Below are 23,326 nucleotides of genomic sequence, written 5' to 3' on the forward strand. Positions count from 1 at the left end.
TGTTCAATATTGCCCTGGAAGGTGTGATTCGATAGGGGGGGTCGACACGAGTGGGACGATCTTCCGAAAGTCAGTATAACTTTTTGGCTTCACTGACGATATTGATATTGTGACACGTAACCTCGAGAAGATGACAGAAACCTACATCGGACTGAAAGCTGAAGCTAGGCGTATTGAACTGGTCATAAATGCGTCAAAAACAAAATACATGAGAAGAAGAGGCTCTAGAGAAGAAACACTACGCCTCCCATCACGAATATTGATAGACGGTGACGATATCAAGGTGGTTGACGAGTTCGTGTATTTGGGCTCACTAGTGACCGCCTATAAAGACACCAGCAGAGAATACATAGACGTATTTTGGCAGGGAATCGTGCGTACTTTGGACTTAGAAAAACCCTCCGATCGAGAAAAGTACGCCAAGGCACGAAATTGACCATCTACAAAACGCTCATTAGACCGGTTGTTCTCTATGGCCACGAGACCTGGACTATGTTGGCAGAGGACTAACGCGCCCTCAGTGTTTTCGAAAGAAAGGTACTGAGGACCATCTTTGTCGGAGTGCAGATGGAAGACAGAACGTGGAGACCGCGTATGAATCACGAATTGCAACAGCTGCTAGGAGAACCACGTATCGTACGGACAGCTAAAACCGGACGTCTACGATGGGCTGGGCATGTCATAAGGATGTTGGACGACAGCCCAGTGAAAATGGTGCTTGAATCTAATCCGACTGGTACAAGAAGAAGAGGAGCGCAGCGAGCAAGATGGATCGATCAAGTTGAGGGTGATCTCAGAAGCATCCGTGCTTTGAGTGGCTGGCGACGAGCAGCCATGGACCGAGGTTTTTTTATTCAATAATATAATGTTAAAGGCACACTGCATAAGCTCTAATATGCCAAGGGCTTTTACTAATTTCAATTAACGTCTAACTTAAAACTAGGGTAGTATCATTGGGTAATGTCATATTTGGGTCGCAGTGGTCGACTTTGGCAGATCCAGCCTTCAGCTGGCGATCGGCGGTGGCCGGTGAATTGAATATTGCATGAGAGTCTCTATATGGCGTTGGTATCCATGTTGGCCGCATTCTTCGGTTCGTGTGGGTCCGTGGGAAACACCTCCAGGTTACGAATACCCGGCGGGTGGCCCGCATGCTGCTGATAAACTATAGCGGCCTTCCGTGGGCGATGATGGTGTTGTTACGGAAGAAAATGAAAAAAAATATAGCGAAGTAAATATAGCGGAAAACGGAGTAAAAAGGGAATATGGGAATGAAATTACTAAGAACGAGAGAGATCTAATTAGTTGACATCGAGATGATGAAGAGACGGAGAGGGGGGAAGCGAAAAGGTTAGTTCTGATGAAGATGGTGGACAGATGAGGATTCGGGATAATCGGCGGAAGTTAGTGTCGAACCTGCAGGTGAAAATTATTCTTAGCCACAGTTGAAACAACTTCGATAAATAGGAGGAACTTTGTAAGCAAGATGTAACAGATTACACTTGTATATTAATGTATTTAAGGTAATGATATATGAGAAGCATATATTAACTATCCCGACTCGTCAACAAACCCCGAACCGGAACCTCAGGCGGTCTTCCTCGGGCCCTGAGGAATTCCAGTAGCTTCGACTTGGCGTCGCGATACTCTACGCACGACCACACGACATTCAAGCTCGTCGTCAGGATCAAGTATTACTGACGAGGAGTCACCAAACTGGTTTAATTGATCTTTACTGATTACTATATTGTAACGACGGTATAATGGAGTATCAACAAGGTACATAAGCCACTTTTTCACAGTAGCTTTTTAAACGAATCCATTCAAATAAGATGATTTTTTTTTTTCCAATAGTATAATATATATTTTCAGGCACACTGCTTAAGCTCTAAGATGCCAAGGGTATTTCCTAATCTTAATTAACGACTAACTTAAAACTAGAATAGTATCATTAGATTATGTCGTCTAGAATTTTTGAAAAAAGCTTTTAGCTGGTATTCGGCAGGTGTCGGTGAATTGAATATTGCATGAATTCCAAATGGTGCTATATATGGCCGCTTCCTTTCGGTTCGTGTGGGTCCGCGGGAAACACCCCCAGGCTACGAAGGCCCGGCGGGTGGCCCGCATGCTGGTCATCGTCTGGAGCGTAGGACCGTAGGCGGTGATGGTGATGTTACGAAGAGATGAGAAAATAAAAAAAGTAAATATTGTGAAAACCGAGGTAAATAGGGGATATGGAAACAAAATGTCTGAAAACTACAGAGATCTAATTAGTTGCCATCGAGATGGTGAAGAGACATGGAAGGGGGGAACGAAAAGTTAGTGACAAAAAAAGATCTTGTTAGTTCCAATGATGATGGTGGACAGGGACGGTAATCGAGAGAATCGAGCGGATGTTAGTGTCGAACCTGTAGGTGGAGATTATACTTTCTGAGCGAGGTATAACAGATTACACTTGGATATTAATGTGTTTGAGGTACTGGTATATAAGAAGCATATAAGAGATATCCCGACTAGCCAACACATCTCGGACCGGAACTTCAGGTGGTCTACCTCGGGCCCTTAGGGAGTCCTTTAATAAAGACCTGGCGTCACGATACTCCGTACACGTCCATACGACATGCTCGATGTCCTGATAACCGTCACCACAAGCGCAGAGACCGCTCTCCACGATTCCAATACGCCGGAGATGCGCGTTGAAGGTGTAATGGTTTGACATGAGCCGAGACATCACACGAATGAAGTCACGACTCACGTTCATCCCCCTGAACCAAGGTTTCGTCGATACCCTAGGGATAATGGAATGCAGCCATCGTCCCAGTTCGCCATTGCTTCATGAAGTTTGCCAACTTTCGAGAGTTTTGTGACGAGAGATACTGAAAAATTCATTGAAGCAGATTGGTCTTTCATAAATATCACCTTCTAATGCGCCCACCTTAGCCAATGAGTCTGCCTTTTCATTGCCCGGAATGGAACAATGCGAGGGGACCCAGACTAACGATATTAAATAAGACCGTTCAGATAAAGTTCTCAAATGTTCCCGTATTTTCCCCAGGAAATATGGGGGATACTTTCCTGGCTTCATTGCCCGGAGAGCTTCTATTGAGCTTAGACTGTCCGTGACTATGAAGTAATGGTCTTTGGGCAAGGTTTCAATGATCTCGAGGGTGTACTGAATAGCAGCTAATTCTGCGACGTAGACTGAAGCCGGATCACTGAGTTTGTACGAAGCGGTGATGTTCTGATTGAAGATTCCGAAGCCTGTGGACCTGTTGATGTTTGATCCGTCAGTGTAAAACATCTTTTCACAGTTGACTGTTCTAAATTTATTATAAAAAATATTTGGGGCCACTTGAGGGCGCACGTGATCCGGAATTCCACGAATTTCTTTTCTCATGGATGTGTCGAAAAACACAGTAGAATTAGTAGTATCCAAGAAATGAGCACGGTTGGAAACAAACGAAGAAGGATTAATATTCTGAGCCATGTAATCAAAATATAAGGACATAAAACGGGTCTGAGAATTGAGTTCGACAAGCCTATCGAAGTTTTCAATCACCATCGGATTCAAGATATCGCATCGGATTAGCAATCGATATGAGAGATCCCAGAATCGGTTTTTCAACGGTAAGACGCCCGCGAGCACTTCGAGACTCATCGTATGAGTCGACTGCATGCAACCTAAGGCAATACGCAAACAACGATACTGAATTCTTTCCAGTTTAATGAAATGGGTGTTCGCGGCGGATCGGAAGCAGAAGCATCCATATTCCATTACAGACAATATCGTTGTTTGGTACAGCCTGATCAGGTCTCCTGGGTTTGCACCCCACCAAGTTCCGGTTATTGTGCGAAGAAAATTGATTCTCTGCTGGCATTTTTGTTTCAGATATCTAATGTGACATCCCCAGGTGCCTTTGGAGTCGAACCAGACCCCGAGATATTTAAATGTGAAGACCTGAGCTATGGTTTCACCCCCTAGTTGAAGCTGTAATTGTGCTGGTTATCGCTTTCTTGAAAATACGACCAGCTCAGTTTTCTCCGTAGAGAACTCGATACCCATTTGAAGAGCCCATGTCGACAAGTTGTCGAGGGTATCTTATAATGGTCCTTGGACATCGGCAGCTTTGGGTCCTATAATGGACACAACGCTGTCGTCGGCAAGTTGTCTTAGCGTGCAAGATGTGTTGATACATTCATCAATGTTGTTTACGTAAAAGTTGTATTAAAGGGGGCTTAAGCATGAGTTCTGAGGAAGACCCATGTAACTGAATCGTATTGTCGACAAATCACCATGTGCAAAATACATGTGTTTCTCGGACAATAGATTATGTAAAAAGGTGTTCAAAACCGGCGAAAGACCATGCTGGTGCAGCTTCTTAGATAGGATATTTATAGAAACTGAATCAAAAGCCCCCTTGATATCTAGAAATACTGATGCCATTTGTTCTTTACGAGCAAATGCCATTTGAATTTCGGTTGAGAGCAACGCAAGACTCCTTTAATGTTTTCCGCTGCGACCGCAGCTCAGCGAATAGCGACAAAGTATCGTTTGGTGGAGTATTGATTGCTATTTCTCGAAAATATGCCAGCTCTATTATTGAAACGGTAAATGGAAACTGTCTTGAACAAGTGTGTGCGAGTACTACAGTACGGGGTAAAAAGTTACTTCTATGCGGTGTGTACATTCCCCCTGATAAAAGCCAAAACGTTGATGTGATCGATGCGCACATTTCAACTGTTTCGGAATTGTGCAGTAAAAGTTCTGCTAATGATATTGTTCTGGTGTGCGGTGATTTCAACCAGCCCCGCATTGTATGGAATCAACGGAATGAGGAAACACTCTCCTCTTGTTCTTCGTTGCTACCCGCTGCTGGCACGGCGTTGATTGACGGCATGGATTACCTAAATCTTTGTCAAGCTAACCAACACAGAAATCATCTCGGACGATTGCTTGATTTGGTTTTTTGTTCTTTGGAGCATCAATTAGTTGTTGATTGTAGTGTTGCTCCAATACTACCCGTCGACCCGCACCATCCGCCTTTAGTTATCACGTGGCCTACTAACGGCGAAGGCAACTCCTGTCACATGGAGTCCGTGAATGAATCCAGAACATTAAATTATAGGAAAATAGATTTTGCTGCTTTACTTGAATTCTTACAAAATGTTAACTGGAGAACACTGCAAGAAATCGGTAACGTAAATGAAATGGCATCCTTTTTCTGTGACACATTGATTCAATGGCTGAGTTCAAATTTACCTTTCGTTAAACGGCCAATGAGCCCACCTTGGACCACTGTACGGCTTCGTAGATTAAAACGTACCCGCAATATTTGGCAGCGCAGACATCGTCGCTGGCATAGCTCTGAAACAAAGCGAATGTTTAAAAGTTCCAGTGAAAATTATCGTAAATTAAACGCGGGGTTGTACAAAGCCTACGTTATGCGGATTCAAACTAATCTTCGTCGGAATCCTAAATATTTCTGGACTTTTGTAAACTCGAAACGCAAGTGCTCATCGATTCCTTCAAAAGTTTGTCTCGATGGTGTTGAATCCATGTCAACCTTGGACTCATGCGATCTGTTCGCAAAGTTCTTTGCTTCTGTGTTTGCTGAAAATACTGCCTCCGGTATCGAAGCGGAGACCGCCGCGGTGGATGTTCCTGAGAATATAGCGCACATTGACACATTTTTGATTACTCCCGTTATGATTGTTGCCGCAGCGAAAAAGTTAAAACGATCGTTTTCGCCCGGACCAGATGGTATTCCTTCTGTGGTGTATAGTCATTGTGCTCCTGTTTTAGCTGATCCTTTGTGCACTATATTTAACAAATCATTTGAGCAAGGAATTTTTCCAGTGACTTGGAAGCAGTCTTTTATGTTTCCTGTATACAAGAGCGGTGATCGTATTGACGTAAGGAATTACAGAGGCATAACGAATTTATCTGCTGCATCTAAGCTATTTGAAATAATTGTGAGCACTGAGGTACTTCTTCGTACAAAAAATTACATCTCTTCTGATCAGCATGGATTTATGCCAGGTCGTTCGGTCAGCACGAATCTCTTAGATTTCACTTCCACTTGTATCTCGAGTTTGGAAAAGAGAGTACAAGTTGATGCAGTATACACTGACCTTAAAGCAGCTTTCGATCGAATTGACCACCGAATACTTTTGTGCAAGATTTCGCGGCTGGGTGCAACACAAAAGTTTATTGAATGGCTTTGCTCTTACTTATGTGGTAGAGTTTTGCGAATAAAGCTAGGCTCCTGTGTATCATCTCCGTTTTCAAATCTATCTGGAGTTCCTCAAGGCAGTAATATGGGTCCACTTTTGTTTTTGCTGTTCTTCAATGATGCTGTTTCGCTGCTCGGTGTTGGTTGCAGATTAGTATATGCCGATGATTTGAAATTGTATCTTGAAGTTCGTTCTATCGACGACTGCATCCGGCTTCAAAATCTTCTTGATACATTCGTCGCCTGGTGTCATAGAAACTGGCTTATTGTCAGCATTGCAAAATGCCAGGTCATAACGTTCCACCGAATACTGAATCCAATTCGATTCGACTATGAAATTGATGGACTAAAACTCCAGAGAGTTGATCATGTTAATGATCTTGGTGTTTTGTTAGATGCTAAGCTTACCTTCAATCTACATCGTTCAACTATAATTTCAAAGGCAACACGGCAATTAGGTTTCATTGCGAAGATCGGGCGGGACTTCAAAGATCCGCATTGTTTGAAAGCGTTATATTGCTCCTTGGTTCGTCCTATACTGGAAAATGCTAGCCTAATTTGGAATCCGTATCAGCTGGTTTGGAATTTACGGATTGAACGCGTACAGAAAAGATTTGTTCGTCTTGCTCTAAGAAACCTCCCTTGGAGGAATCCGCTTGAGCTTCCACCGTATCCTGATCGCTGTCGACTGATCGGACTCGACTCATTAGAAAGACGCAGAAAAATTCAGCAAGCTGTTTTCGTGGCAAAACTGATGAACGGTGATATCGACTCTTCGAAGATTCTGTCTCAACTTGATTTCCGTGCTTCACAACGATCGCTGCGCTCCACCAGTTTACTGCAGCCGAGATTTCATCGAACGACGTTCGGGTATTACGAACCGATAACATCTTGTTTGAGGACGTTTGGCACTGTTGAACATCTCTTCGATTTTTGTGAACCAACTCACAAATTTTCGCAGAAAATACTACGTTCTACAATTTTATGACTTGACTGATACATATTCATTAAGACCATTTTATTGTCAGATGAATTTCATAATTATAAATAAATAAATAAATAAATAAATAAAAGACAATCGTTCGTTCCTTTACCCCTGCGGAAGCCGAATTGTGTATCTGAAAGTAAACCATTAGTCTCGACCCAATTGTCTAGACGGAAGAGAATCATTTTTTCGAACAACTTCCGGATACAGGAAAGCATAGCAATCGGCCGATACGAATTGTGATCGGAGGCTGGTTTCCCAGGTTTTTGAATGGCGATAACTCTCACTTGTCTCCAGTCGTGTGGAGCAATATAAGATGATTTATGAATCGAATACCTCTTAATGCTTACATTGAATGCATAATCATCATCAATGTTTCTAGGAAGCACGCGAACCATATAAGAAACATCTACTGGGACATTAATAATTTGTCCCATAATTGAATGACTACCTGCTGCGTGACTCAAACGGCGAATTTGCATAAAAGGTATCCTTGGTGAGATGAGTCTCTCACTTTTGGGATCAAGTGGAGGTAGATCTTGCGGACGAATGGGAAATACAAAACCATTCGTTTTCGCTAGGTTTGGTATAACCCCACGTTTCAAACTGCTTCGCCAATGTGATAAGCAAATTTCCCTCATCTCTGTTAATAGTTTTCATTTGATTTCGAAACCATAATTGACCGCAAACGCTACACACTACACCAAACTCATTATCAGTAAATCGCTTTTTGAACTCACGATTAGCTCTTTCATAAATACACATCATATCTATAAAGAAATATAAAATCTGTTTTAATCCACCTAGTGGTGTAATGATGCCTTTCTCATATCATTCATACTATCATATATAGGGTAACAGAGGTATTTTGGCCCACTTTAGGATTGATTTTATTTTGGCCCACTTTATAAAAATATCCACCAAATATTGTAATATCTTTTAAAACCCCTTCCGCAAGAGGTAATTTAATGAGATTAGCTTCAAATTGATGCAAAGTGAGTTACTTAACATCGATAAAATCCGATGAAATCGATAAAGTTTGTTAGGTGGGCCAAAATATATGAAGTGGCCAAAATACCTCTGTTACCCTAATACTGTGGTATTCTTAAAAATAATTTTCTTCGATTCTTCAAAAACTAACCGAAATCGGTTTGTTTGACCGGCTACTGATAAAAACTATCAATTGGAGAAGTTTTGAGGTCGATTTAGAAAACTTTTTTACGGTTTTTCGCCCTTTTCAGTGATTTTTAACACACTTTACCCTATATTTCCAGATCCAGATGAAATTCAGGAATTAAGTATGGGACCACAAGACCTAAGTTTGTGAAAATCGGTTCAGATATCTCCGAGAAAAGTTAGTGCAGAAAAACGTTACATGCACACATACTTTCACACACACATACATACAATTGAATCGAATGGTATATTATAAATTATTGGAATGTATCAAGCACTTTAACTCATCTATCCGTAATATTATCACTAGCACTTCATAATTAGTATTGAAAAATCTGGCACGAATACAAAATAGAGAGAAACTAACAATAATTAAAAACAAAACATCAGGAGTATGTTCAAGATAAGTAAACAAACCGTTCATTCAGTAAAAACCATTCAAGCGAAGAGGTTGTGTTTCGATTGTACTGGTTCGTGAGTTAATGGCTGCTACCGAGACAATTCTAAGCTTCAGGTAGTTAAAGTGCTCATAGTTTCCCGACTGGAAAGCTAGCAACGAAGGCCATCCCGTTCATACGCACAGAGGTGTAGAGACACAGAGGTGCGAGAGCATAAAGGTGCGAAGACGAAGCGGTGCAAAGGCAAAGAGGTACTAAAGCAACCCAGGTACCAGAATTTGTACGCTGCGTAGGATCGAAAGAGACGACATATATCGCGAGGTGCAGCACTGCAAGCATCACATTTGATCGCCACCAAGAGCAAAAGCACTGTACCTGGGGTCAGATACAGGCAGCACACCAAGTTCAGTGATATCCACAACGACTGCAGAGCAATTGAGATAGCAGAAAACGACACAAGACTGCCAATTGGAAATCGTTGGATGAGCTTCACGTCGTTCTTTACGATAAAGGAAAAGAGACATCAGCTACAAGGTAGATTTAATTTATTTTTTTTTATTTCTCTTATCTCTGAAATTTTACTAAACATAAGTTTTCATTTTGGTGTTATTAATTTACTAAAAAAAAATTAATGTGATGGATGATCTCATGGAAGACCTTCCGAATCCGATTCCGGATACTAAAAAGAGCTTAAATATCCCGAGAGCTAAACATTATCCTCAGGGCACCACTGGAGTTGGTCGTTTTAAAAAGTCCATGTTTGAGGGAGTTAAGATACTCGAGTGCAAGCAATTGTCCTCAGCATCTATTGTTCTATCATCCCTCAGATTAGTTTCGAGTGACATTTGCCGGATCTGCGTTGCCAAGCAATGTCTATATCGATAAAATTCGTCTTCCTGTTCGGTTTTTCGTACCGCATGTTAGGAATTGCACGAACTGTGAAAAATTCGGGCATAAAGCTACTTACTGTAGTAATAAGTCCAAATGTATCAAATGTCAAGGACCTCATAAGGATAGTCTTTGCGATAAAGATGTTGAAAAATGTATTTATTGTGGGGAGAGTCCTCATGATGATCTGTCAGTATGCGCTGCATTTAAGTTTTTTCAAATCTTGCGGAGCCAGAGGAATCTGACTTTGACGGAAATAGTGAAGATACCTCGTTTGTCACTCCTCAAGGGTCGGTTAAGAGGAGATTATCAAACCACAAAATACCAAAAAAAGACACCTAAAATTACACCTTCAAAAAAGATCCCCGAGTTAAATCTTAAAAGCCAAATTTAAAACCAAAAACTGAGCCTCCTTGTTTGTCAAATTCACAAATTAATCCAGGAACTAACACAAAAAAAGACAATAATTCAGTGGGCTCCGTTTCACAGCCACCATCAGGATTACTGAAGTTTTCGGAAATTGTAGAATGGATTTTCGCAGCATTCAATATTTCTGAACTTCTAGAGACTATCATAACGGCATTCCTTCCCATAGCTAGAACTTTTTTGAAACAGTTATCAGCTCAATGGCTAGTTCTCTCAGGTTTTGTATCATTTTATGGATAATTTATCATCCGCCGCAAATGATTCAGTCACTGTCACTTCGGTATATATTCCTTCAAGAGCTCAATTTGGACAACGACAGCTTAATGAAATTGTCGAAGCCCTTCCTGCTCTACGTTTGATTTTAGGAGATTTCAATTCGCACGGAATGGTGTGGGGTTCCGTTTACAATGATAGCAGATCCTCTCTAATACATAATATTTGCGACAATTTTAGCATGACGGTACTAAATATGGGTAGCATGACACGGATTTAAAGACCTCCTGCACGTCCAAGTGCATTAGATCTATCTCTTTGCTCGACTTCAATTCGACTAGATTGCACCTGGAAAATATTTCCTGATTTACACGGTAGCGATCATTTACCAATCATCATTTCAATTAGCAGTAACAAAGGCATTGCTAATTCAGTTAATATTCCATATGATTTGACAAAAATATTGACTGGATTAAATACCAAAGTAATATTTCAAGTCCTTGGCGGGACAAAGAGTGCTCAGATCCTAAGCACGCGAAACAAAATGCTTTCAATACGTTTTTAAAACGGGCCAAGAAATGTAGCTATTGGATACATTTTGTCGAAGGTTTGCCAAGAGAAACCTCAATGAGCACTCTTTGGAATACAGCCAGACGAATGAGGAATCGTAACGTAGAAAATGAGAGTGAGGTATACTCGAACCGATGGATATTTAATTTTGCGAGGAAAGTTTGTCCAGATTTTGTTCCTACGCAGAGCGTTATTAGGAAATCTTTTGAAAATAATGGTTCCATTGATAGCCCGTTTTCAATGATGGAATTTTCCATAGCACTTATGTCTTGTAACAATAACGCTCCTGGGTTTTAACAGAATTAAATTGAACTTGGTGAAGAATCTGCCCGACCTCGCAAAAAGACGTTTGTTGGAATTGTTCAACAAGTTTCTTGAGCAAAATATTATTCCACCTGACTGGGAGGCAAGTGAAAGTTATCGCCATTCAAAAACCCGGGAAACCAGCTTATAATCACAACTCATATAGACCCATTGCGATGTTGTCCTACATCAGAAAATTGTTCGAAAAAATTATTCTACGACGTCTCGACACTTGGGTCGAGACGAACGGTTGGTTGTCAGATACTCAGTTTGGCTTCCGTAGAAATAAAGGGACGAATGATTGCCTTGCATTACTTTCGTCTGACATCCAAATGGCCTTCGCTCAAAAGCAACAAATGGCATCTGTATTTTTAGACATTAAAGGAGCATTTGATTCAGTTTCTATTGATGTGCTCTCAGACAAGCTCCACCAACATGGACTCCCAGCGGTTATAAATAATTATTTGCACAACCTTTTGTCAGAGAAACGCATGCATTTTTCACATGGCGATTCGGCAACATTCAGAATAAGCTACATGGGTCTACCGCAAGGCTCATGCCTCAGTCCGATTCTTTATAATTTTTACGTGAATGACATTGACAGCGGTCTAGTAACCCCATGTACACTAAGACAATTGGCAGATGATGGGGTAGTTTCAGTTACTGGACCCAAAGCTGTTCCATTGCAAGATACCTGGTCCCAAAGCTGTTCCATTGCAAGCAAAAACCATTGCAAGATCCCTTAGATAACTTGTTCGTTTGGGCTGTTCATCTGGGTATCGAATTCTCTGCGGAGAAAACAGAGCTGGTCGTCTTTTCAACAAAGCATGATCCCGCGCAGCTGCAGCTTCATATGATGGGAAGAATGATAGAAAAGGTTCTGTCTTTCAAATACCTTGGGATTTGGTTCGATTCCAAATGCACGTGTGGAGGACAAAATAGGTATCTGATAACAAAATGCCAACATAGAGTAAATTTTCTTCGAAGAATAACAGGATTTTGGTGGGGTGCTCATCCGGAAGATCTAATAAAATTGTATCAGACATCGATACTCTCAGTGATGGAATATGGATGCGTTTGCTTTCGTTCCGCTGCAAACTTTCATACTATCAAATTAGAGCAAATTCAGTACCGTTGTTTGCGAATTGCTTTAGGCTGCATGCATTCGACACATACAATGAGTCTTGAAGTTCTGGCGGGAGTTCTTCCATTGAAAAATCGTTTTTGGGAGCTTTCATCACGACTGCTAATAAGATGTGAGGTACTGAATCCACTGGTTATTAACAACCTCGAAAGGCTACTTGAGCTTCAATTTAAAACAAGATTCATGACAGTATATTTTAACCATATGTCACAGGAAATCAACCCTTCAAGATATATTCCTATCCGTGTCAGCCTCCTAAATTTCCCTGACTCAACTTTATTTTTCGACACATCCATGCAGCGCGAAGTGCGTGGAATCCCGGAACACTTACGCTCGTTGGAAATCCAAAAAATATTTATAAGTAAGTTCAGGCATATTGACTCTGAGAAAATATATTTCACGAATTGAAGAGGCTACTGGGTTTGGTATTTTCAACAATAATGTTTCGGTCTCATTTAGGCTAACCTACATCTGTTTATATAGCAGAGTTAGCAGCAGTTCATTCTAGTTTGAGTGTAATCGTCACATTATCTCCGAACCATTATTTTCTTTTCACAGATAGTCTGAGTGCAATTGAAGCCATTCGCTCAAACGCTGTTGGCAGAAATGAACCTTTTTTCTTTGGTAAAATAAAACAGTGCCTGAACGTCATATTGATATAAATTATCAAATCACAATAGTTTGGGTCCCGGCTCATTGTTCCATTCCAGGCAATGAAAGAGCCGATATTTTAGCCACACGTGGTGCTATTGAGGGTGAAATTTATGAGAGACCGATTGCTTTCAACGAATTCTATAGCGCGTCTTGCCAAAGAACGCTTGCCAGCTGGCAAGCTCCTTGGGATAAAGATGATCTGGGTCGGTGGATGCACTCAATTATTCCGAAAATATCGACAAAGGCATGGTTCATAGGACTGGGTGTGTGTAGGGATTTCATTCGTATGATGTCCAGACTCATGTCCAATCACTACAAGTTAGACGCACATCTCCTTCGAATTGGACTCTCCGAGACTAATCATTGTGCTTGTGGTGAAAGTTATCCGGATATTGATTATGTCGTTTAGACATGCGTGGAGTATCGTGATGTCAGATCTCGACTAATAAATTCTTTGCGTACCCAAGGTAGACTATCCAATGTCCCAGTTCGAGACATTCTTGCTTGTCGTGACATTCCTTACATGAAACTTTTTTATCATTTCATTAAGTCCATTGGAGTTCCAATTTAAATTTTTTTTATGTTAGACTGTTTTCTCTTCCATGAGTTCAACCAATAGCCAGCTATCTTATATTAGATAAAAGAGATGAACTTATACAAACAAACCTGAAATAGTTATAAGATCATGTGCAAAATAAATGTATTTCATTTAATGTAATTTATAATAGCAACTCGCTTGATAAAAACAGTGTTTAGATTAACCAATGAATACCAACATACTAATATGGTATTCGAAATGTATTAGGTTTATAGTTTTATTTTTCTAACCATCGCAAGAGGAAGCGTCAGGTGCCTCCATCGGAACCTACTGAAGAAGAACCGAGTCGTCTTTTGAGACGAGTGCGGCAGGAAAGAGCAGTGTCCAGCGAAACATTCCAGATCGGCTTCCAATCAAAATCGGATTTTGAATCCCGCTCACTCCAGCACTCAACGATTCGATTGGCGCTTCCAGGCCATCGCTGGACACTGCTCTTTCCTGCCGCACTCATCTCAAAAGACGACTCGGTTCTTCTTCAGTAGGTTCCGATGGAGGCACCTGACGCTTCCTCTTGCGATGGTTAGAAAAATATTTTGCCTGAATATGATCGCCTAAACCGTGATCGCGCCATAACAAGAACTTTCAATGAAAGCTGTCTCAACAATTAAGAATCGCTATTTTAGGAAAATTTGCCTTCAGTTGAGGAGTTCAGCACTATGTATTTATTACTCAAGTTAAAAACTTATCTCTCTTTCTCTCATTAGGGAACATCACGGTGTTAAGAAATTTTTTTCTTTCGCAACATTTAAGTCTGTATTGTTCAGGAGAAGTAAAATACAGATTCATCTGTGTATATGGCAACCTTGTTTTGCACGGAATATTTCGAGACGACACCCATACTAGTATAAAGATGTTTTCTAAATCAAAATTTTCTTTTTCATATTGCGAGACAGCGTTACTGTCGTAAATGAATGTGATAGATATCACGACAAAAATACATATTCATCTGTATACGTGACAACTCTGCTTCGCACGGCATATTTGTATACTAGTATAGAGATGTGTTCAACATCACTTCCACTTTCGCATTGCCGTTCGTAATTGAATGTGTTAGTGGCGGTGCAAATTATTTGAACTTCTCGTGTGTGTCTTGTTTCGGCAACAGTTGCTCGGAAAATGGTAGGAAAGCGAGAAAATTCAAGTAGGTTTTTATGATTATCTTTAGCACTGAAAAGTGCTTTGATTGGGCCTTGCTGGACTTTTTGGCTTCCTTTCTACCGGTTTTCGGTGCCATCGTGCTGACGGTGTCTCTTACGTTCAAAGTAACTGCTTTAACATAAATGACTGGCAAAGTCCCGCTCAAACCGTGCTGGTCTGCAGTTCCCAGTTGGCAGCAGAATTAATCGTTTGCTCCGGAAGGGGAACTACGCACAGCGTGTCGGTGCAGGTGCATCGGTCTTTCTGGCGGCAGTGATGGAGTACTTGGCTGCCGAAGTGTTGGAATTAGCCGGTAAAGCTGCCCGTAACAACAAGAAAACGAAAATCATCCCTCGCCATCTGCAGCTGGCCATCCGTAACGACGAGGAATTGAAAAACAAATCACTGTGATAAAGAAATATTTGAGATTGCTTTAAGTTTAGCCATTTCTGATACGCCTGGAAAGTAGAATGCGCAAATCAAGTGGAAGCCTTCGTTCTAACAAATTGTTCATTTTTGTTTTCGGCCGCATACTAAAGAATTCACGACAAAATACATATTGATCTGTATACGTGAGAACTCTGTTTCGCACGGCATATTTGTATACTAGTGTAAAGATGTGTTTAACATCATTACTTCCACTTTCGCATTGCCGTTCGTAATTGAATGTGTTAGTGACGGTGCAAATTATTTGAACTTCTCGTGTGTGTCTTCTTTCGGCAACAGTTGCTCGGAAAATCGTAGGAAAGCGACAAAATTCAACTAGTTCTTTATGATTATCATTAGCACTGAAAAGTGCTTTGAACGGGGTCTTGCTGGACTTTTTGGTTTCCTTTCTACCGGTTTTCGGTGCCATCGTGCTGATAGTGTCTCGTACGTTCAGAGTAGATGCTTTACCTCCGAGTTCAGAGTAGCTACTTTAACTTAAATGACGCTATTTCTCACATCACATTTCAGCCCCTTTGCCAATATTCCTTTTTTTGTTCGCATAACGGGAAACAGTGAGACGACAGGTCCTCGATGTTGCTCTCGTTTGTCTTGTTTCGGGAACAGTTGCTCAGCAAATGGTAGGAAAAATGAACCACTCAACTTTTATATGGATGCTCTTGTATAGATGCAGACATCCCGAGTTCTGATTGGCTGGTGCTGTCATGGGTTGAATCAAACAGGTTTTTCAATAGTGTACTATTGAAAAATTTCAATGTTGTTGCAATACACGTTCAAGTTGAAAATTTTCGATTCTATTGGTAGTTAAATTATATAAAAACTTCTACAGATCACTGATCTATGAGCTTTCAAAATACGAGAAAGGCAAACGCGCCTTACGAATTATCCTTTCTATATGAGAAAGGTGATAAAAAAAGGCGGGTGGGTAATGTCAGAGACATAACTGGATGTCGTGAATACGAAAACAACTGACATGTTTCTTAACACTTCCGAATATCAATTAGTTGATCAATTGTATGAAATTGTATGTAGAATTTGAAACGATGCACCTAAACTCAAGTACAGATTAGTTACATTCAACATTCTGAAACACAAATATTATGAAATAACCAGTATAGTTCTTTATACTAAAATAATGGTGGCTCTGAAAAGAACCTTTTATGAAAGCGTTTGTGATGGAGAGTGATGAGTTGAATTCGAATTCCGATGGATGCCGCTGACTTCCGTCATCTAATTCCAGGCTGAACTGTTGTACGTGGATCCGATACTGATATGGTTGGTGTAGGTGTAGCGTTTACAACCGATTATAATCTTCCAATAAAGAAAACATTAATTCGCTGGGTTGATCAATGATACAATAGGTCTAATTTATTGAACGAAACTATCAATATGCTGTAGGGATTCGTTTCTAGCATTCAGAAGGACCAAATTGAGGAACTCACTACGATATTCAACACTTTTCGGAACATTTTTCTCTAACGATTTGTTGTACAGCAGCAGATATTTCGTTCTCTTCCTCAGAACGCGTTCTGATTGGCTGGTGTTGACATGGGGCAAATGAGACAGGTTTTTCAATAGTGTGCTCTTGAAATACTTCAATGCTTTTACTATACACGTTTGAGTTGAAAAATTTCGATTCTATTGGTAGTTAGATTATATAAATCCTTCACAAATCATTGAGCTATGAGCTTTAAAAATACGAGCAAGGCAAACACGCCTTATGAATTATCCCCTTTGATTCTCGTTTATTTTATTTTGAATTATTTGAGATTATGTCACACAATTGAATATTTTATCATAAAATTGTGATCATATTTCCGATGGCGTGTAGCAAAAATTATGTTGATTCGTTAGATACAACAAGAGATATTCACGATCAAAAACCTATCACTCTCTCAGAGGGTAAATTTTGAAGAGGCACCCCATAGTAAAGTAGGTTGTATTCACGACAAAATTCTAAACTTTCATCCATTATAAAAATCGCCACACGAAAATTTTTCAACTTCTTTGTATAGACGCCAAACAAAAACTAATCGTACGATATGCGTCAAAATTTGACAGAATGTGTATAAAAGTGTTGCTAACGTTGAGAGAATAAAAGCTTACCGATTCTACAATTAAAATGAAAATTCCGGTTCTTTTTTGATCATAAGGTACACGAGAGTAACATCGAGGACCTGTCGTGTCACTGTTTCCCGTTCTGCGAACAGGAAAAGAAATTTTGGCAAAGGGGCTGTCCGTACACCGCTGCCAGTAGCAGGTATAAAATGAAATGTGATGTGAGATATAGCGTCATTTAAGTTAATGCAGCTACTCTGCACGTACGAGATACCGTCAGCACGATGGCACCGAAAACCGGTAGAATGGCAACCAAAAAGTCCAGCCAGGCCCATTCAAAGCATTTTTCAGTGCTAAAGATTATCATAAAGAACTAGTTGAATTTTTCGCTTTTCTACCATTTTCTAAGCAACTGTTGCCGAATAAGACACACACGAGAACCACCTTAGATCTAAATGCAGATCTTGTTGATTGTGACAATTCCAGGCACTTTTTAGTGCCACAGGTAATCATTAAGAGTTAACTAAACTTTCAATATTTCCTGCCAAAAGATTCATCAAGATGGAAGTTAAAATAATTTGCACCATCACTAACACATTCAATTACGAACGACAATGCGAAAGTGGAAGTGATGATGTTGAACACATCTTTATACTAGTATACAAATATGCCGTGCGAAACAGAGTTGACACGTATACAAATCAATATGTATTTTTGTCGGGAATTCTTTAGTATGCGGCCGAAAACAAAAATGAACAACAAAAAAACAATGGGGACGGGTATAGCGTGATGGGATAGTCGATGCCTTTCACGCAGCCCGCCTGGGTTCGATTCCCAACCCCGCACATAGGGTCAGAAAGATTTTCTGGTCCGAAGAGGCGAATGACCTAAGATGTTAAAGCCTCTATAATTAAAACAAAAAAAAAACAAATTGTTAGAACAAAGGTCTCCACTTGATTTGTGCATTCTACTTTCCAGGCGTATCAGAACTGGCTAAACTTAAAGCAATCTTAAATATTTCTTTATCACAGCGATGTGGTCGTCCTGGAATGGACGGTTTTTTGTTCAACTCCTCGTCATTACGGATGGCCAGCTGAAGGTGGCGAGAGATGTTTTTCGTTTTCTTGTCACGGGCAACGTTACCGGCTAATTCCAACACTTCGGCAGCCAAGTACTCCATCACTACCGGCAGATAGACCGATGCACCGGCAGCGACACGCTTGGGATAGTTTCCCTTCCGGAGTAGACGATGGATTTTGCCACCTGGGAACTGCAGACCAGCACTGTTCGAGCGGGACTTTACCTTACCCTTAACTGTTCCTCCTGTGTGCGTGTTTCTGTGTAAAAATTCCATGAGGTGCTGTTCACAGCTAGACAGTCAATTCAGTATTACTGGCTGCTGCTCTACTAACTCTCTCTTTTATGTCGTCTCACTGTTGAAGAATAGTAGCTGTTTAATGTAACTAATCTGTATTTTAATGTTGCTGCATAGCTTCAAACTCTATTAGTGAAAAAAGGGAAAGCTTGCACAATTCATACAATCAATCAACTAACTGATATTCGGAAAAGTGATGGGAACGTGCCAGTTTTTTCATATTCACGACATCCAGTTATGTCTCTGACATTACTCACTCGCCTTTTTGATTTTGGAAGCACCGAAAATAAAAAGTACAATAATTTCTAAATTTGCCTCGAAACTATTCCAATCGGTGGTCATTGTCATTCTTGTTCTTGGGTTTTTAATAAACGACCGAAGAGTGTAGTCATAGACTCAAAAATGGATCATAATCACTTTTCTCGATTACACCGGTTCCCAGATTCCGGTTTCCGAAGTACTTCTTTTCGTTTCCTCAGAGATGGCCTAACCGACCTGAGTACTGTTTCACTCTGTAGGTTATACTAGTTTATGGACAAGCATTTTTGTTTTTTTTTAAGAATCATAGAAAATTATTTTTATGAATACCACTCATTTATATATGAGAATATGAGAGATATATGAGAAAGGCATCATCACACCACTAGTGCAACAGCCCTAATTTTATCATAGATCAAGATCAGGCCGAAATCTTATAAAGATCTTACAAAAACCATATTTCACTATACCTTAGCTAGTACAAATAGTATATCAGTAAAGTTATTGCAGTGCTCACGGCTGCCTATTTTCACATATTGAATCAGTCAGTAAAAAAACTGTACCACCGAGCGAGTTAATTGATTATGTACACAAGCGACGCGATAGCACTGCAATCGCGTATATCCATAGCAATGAAAATATGTATATTGATTATATGTGGTAGTTAGTCAACCCAAGAATGCCCAGTATGGATTATTTAGGGCAGCCTTTCGTAAATACGCCGGAAAAGAACATTTCGCATTTAAGAGTTAGTAGTGAATTACAGATATATGTAAAGATGGAATGTATGTATAATTTTGGTTAGGTAGCAATATTTTTAGTATAAAAAGGGCGGTTTAGGAATTTATCGGGGCTGCGTAGTTCAACTGTTGGTCCCAAGATACCGAAGCTCTTCGGTGGTTTTTCCACTTTGCGGTGGTTTTTCCACTTTGGTCGTTCTACTTCCTTGTTTGTAACGCAGGCGGGGAATCAGATTAACCATACGCCCAGACTTAGTATCGGCTTGTAACGCAGGACGGTACTAACTGGACGAAAGACTCCACCCCAAAGTCTATAGCGTGTAGCATTTGTTACGCAGGTGCTGCAAACTATAGATTCCATCTAGACTTAGTGGTGGCTTGTACCGCAGGACATCTCTAACTAGAACCTTGCTGGAACGTCGGTCAACCGGTGGGATATTTATGGTGTTTGATAGGCCAGGCACGGAAAATAAGTGCTTTAGATAGGACAGGCACAGAATTATGTGCTGTAGGGAAGTTAGTGCGTTGTATTGTAAAAGCTATTAAAAGAAGTAAATATAAGTGCGGTTTACGGGTTGGAAGAAAACGTCTCGACACTTTGTTCATTGAAAGAAATATCCCTCTCGCCGCTCGGGTACGTCGTACATGTGTTGTGACAGCGGAAAAAAGAGAACATTTGAAGAAAAAAAAAGGCGGGTGGGTAATGTCAGCGACATAACTGGATATCGTGAATACGAAAACAACTGACATGTTCCTTAACACTTCCGAATATCAATTGTATAAATTATGCAAGCATTCCCCTATCTCACATTGTTCGCAAAAACAAAGAAGGCTTAGCTTGATCTCGATTACTGTGAATTTCTAACCAAACTGTTCTTGATTTGCACTAAACTGAGTATAATTACCTTCGATTTGCGAACAACAAATCCTAATAGTTCTTTAGAAAACTTTTAGAGCCATTAGAACGGATGATATTGATCTCTCCACCGTTGTTTTTTCACCAATGCTAATGACTGGCAGCTGTGACGTAATCACTCTTGTCGAAAGCGAAACTAGCTGTGCAGACGACACAAAACACATCTGCTCGCAGTGGCGATAGAATCCAAACTGATTCAATTTTTGTTAAGAGATTTCCTTTTATGTGATTTCGTTTGTAGCTTTTTCACTAATGGGCGGTCCTAACAGCTATAAAAATAGCCGCATATAGAATTTTAATGTCGATTATTTCATTTCGGATTTGCATAATTTATTGAAAGAAACTATCAATATGCTGTAGGGATTCGTTTCTGGCATTCAGAAGGACCAAAATGTGGAACTCACTACGATATTCACCACTTTTCGGAACATTTTTCTTGAACGATTTGTTGTACAGCAGCAGCTATTTTGTTCTCTTTCTCAGAACGCGTTCTGATTGGCTGGTGTTGACATGGGGCAAATGAGATAGGTTTTTCAATAGTGTACTATTGAAATACTTCAATGCTTTTGCTATACACGTTTAAGTTGAAAAATTTCGATTCTATTGGTAGTTAGTTTATATAAATCCTTCCACAGATCACTGAGCTATGAGCTTTCAAAATACGAGAAAGGCAAACGCGCCATATGAATTATCCTCTTTGATACTCGTTTATACCAAACATTTCAGAAAAGTTGAATTTTGAACTATTTGAGATTATGCCACACAACTGAAAATTTTATCATAAAATTGTGATCATATTTTCGATGGCATGTAGCAAAAATTATGTTGATTCGTTAGATACAACAAAAGATATTCACGATCAAAAACTTATCACTCTCTCAGAGGGTAAATTTTGAAAAGGCACCCCATAGTAAAGTAAATCGTATTCACGACAAAATACGGAACGCTATTCGAGAGAAGTATTGTACCGCGAGTGAATTTAAAATGAAGAAAATTATAATCAGGTGAGTCTGCATTTAATTTTTTTATATATAGAGTGGACAAATAAACGCACGACAAGGCAGGTTTAGGAATTCAGCGATTTGTACATTGAGGATACCAGTAATACCCGCGGTCATGCTGAAAATTTAAGTTTCTTTTTCTTCACTTCGGTCAGGTTTGCGGGCGCTAGAGTGAAAAAAAAAGTAAGGAAATATTGCGCACGCAGACAGTTAGAATAACTGCGGTCAGGTACATAATTGACTGAATGCATACGAAGTTCTGATCGCACTAATTTTACTAACTTCCACGCTGGTTTTTCTGTGCTAATGAAAGCACATAATAGATATACTGACAAAAAGCGCAAACGCAGCAGATGGTACATGTCAGCAATAATATCATTGGGTAGCTATTGCACATGACGCGCGCGCGTATGAAATTAAATAAAACAGACATATATCTGCCTCCTATGTTCGACAACCGCTTGCTTCATATTCTGCAACCAACTATAACATAAGAAAAATAACGGAACAATTAGTTTTGCATTTTAAATTCAAAGTATAGTAAATGAACAAATAAATCTCAAATGAAACGGTAGAACGTTTTCGCGTACTAATCAAATATATTGAAACCCATTGACGATGACGACATGTCATCCACGATTCAAAGTATCAACCTATGCACATATCCGGAATAGTGACAAAAAGCGAAAACAATGCATTTTAAGCCACGCGCATAGCAGCGGTATGAATAATAATAATTTGCAATAAAAGTTACAGTAGAAGAGATTCTCATCAGGATCGAAACTCTCGAACAAAAATATGGAGAATCTTTTGAAGAGTACGCTGAAAGAGCGCTACAAATAATGGAATTTATTGACGCTCAACAAGAGAATCAAGGCACGGAGGAAGTACAAAAATCCTTTGCAGAAAGAGCATTAACGATTCATTTTATAGCAGGATTATCGAATAAAAACTTAAAGCAAATAGCAAAAAATCACAGGCACCTTAAGTTTCAAGAATTAATAAGATTCCTAAAAGAGGAGGCGAAAATCAGCTATATATTAACAAACATTGAAAATCGGCTGCTATCCTACCATGCAATTGATACACCAAAACTCTGTCCAAACAACAAATATAAATGTTATCCAGGGGGACAAATTGAAAATTCCCATATATACAACCGAAATTTACACAACGAATCTTACCGTAACGACAGGTGCTTGATCGAAGATAGCAATTTTGATAGTAAACACTTAAAATATAATGCAAAACAAATGTGGGTAAACAGCATGACATACAGTAATAGAAACATATTGCGAAGATATGATCATAATATCAGAACCAGAAATGTGCCTGATCGAAGGAGATATGGAGCATCTAGATATTCGAACGCTAATAATTTCAAAGAAAAACGTCCAGAAGGGATATGGGTTAAATTACATAACAGAAAAGACTACGAATTTATGATGTTATTGAGATCGGCAACCAGACCTAATAACGAAATGAGTTTCAGGAGCAAGTGGCAACATGATAAGTAGACGAAACGCAGAGTACATGGGAGCATATACAATTAATGGAAACGAAGTCATAGAATATTCTGGGGTAACAGGTACTGTTAGAAAAACATTAGGTACCGTAGAACTAATTTTTATCATCGCAGGAAGAATTTTCCAAACGAAGTTCGACGTAGTGGAAAATTTGACTCCAGGTGGTATTTTGGGAATGAGGTTTATGAATAAGTATGCTTACGGAAAATACCTCTCACATTCGAACCAAAAACGGAATCGTATGAAACTCATCAGAAACAGGAAAACCGAGTCTCAAAAC

General features: G+C 39.9%; 2 protein-coding genes across 4 annotated transcripts in view; both read right to left on the bottom strand.

Moving 5' to 3' along the window:
* Positions 1-23,326, bottom strand: part of LOC131427598 (potassium/sodium hyperpolarization-activated cyclic nucleotide-gated channel 2) — a 1,904,453-nt gene that overhangs the window by 666,566 nt on the left and 1,214,561 nt on the right. The window lies entirely within an intron of this gene.
* On the bottom strand, positions 1,658-7,262 carry LOC131427600 (uncharacterized). Its single transcript, XM_058590948.1, has 2 exons — positions 5,261-7,262; positions 1,658-5,181 (listed from the first exon to the last, which is right to left on the bottom strand). Exon 2 carries the CDS (start codon positions 3,773-3,775, stop codon positions 2,834-2,836), a length of 942 nt encoding a protein of 313 aa, XP_058446931.1. The 5' UTR covers positions 3,776-5,181; positions 5,261-7,262; the 3' UTR covers positions 1,658-2,833.

Source organism: Malaya genurostris, chromosome 2 (assembly GCF_030247185.1).
Source record: "Malaya genurostris strain Urasoe2022 chromosome 2, Malgen_1.1, whole genome shotgun sequence".
In the NCBI taxonomy this organism is placed as follows: domain Eukaryota; kingdom Metazoa; phylum Arthropoda; class Insecta; order Diptera; family Culicidae; genus Malaya; species Malaya genurostris.

What these genes read in the sequence shown, in the direction of transcription:
- LOC131427600 (XM_058590948.1), bottom strand. Translation starts at nt 3,775, where the DNA reads ATGGAATATGGATGCTTCTGCTTCCGATCCGCCGCGAACACCCATTTC.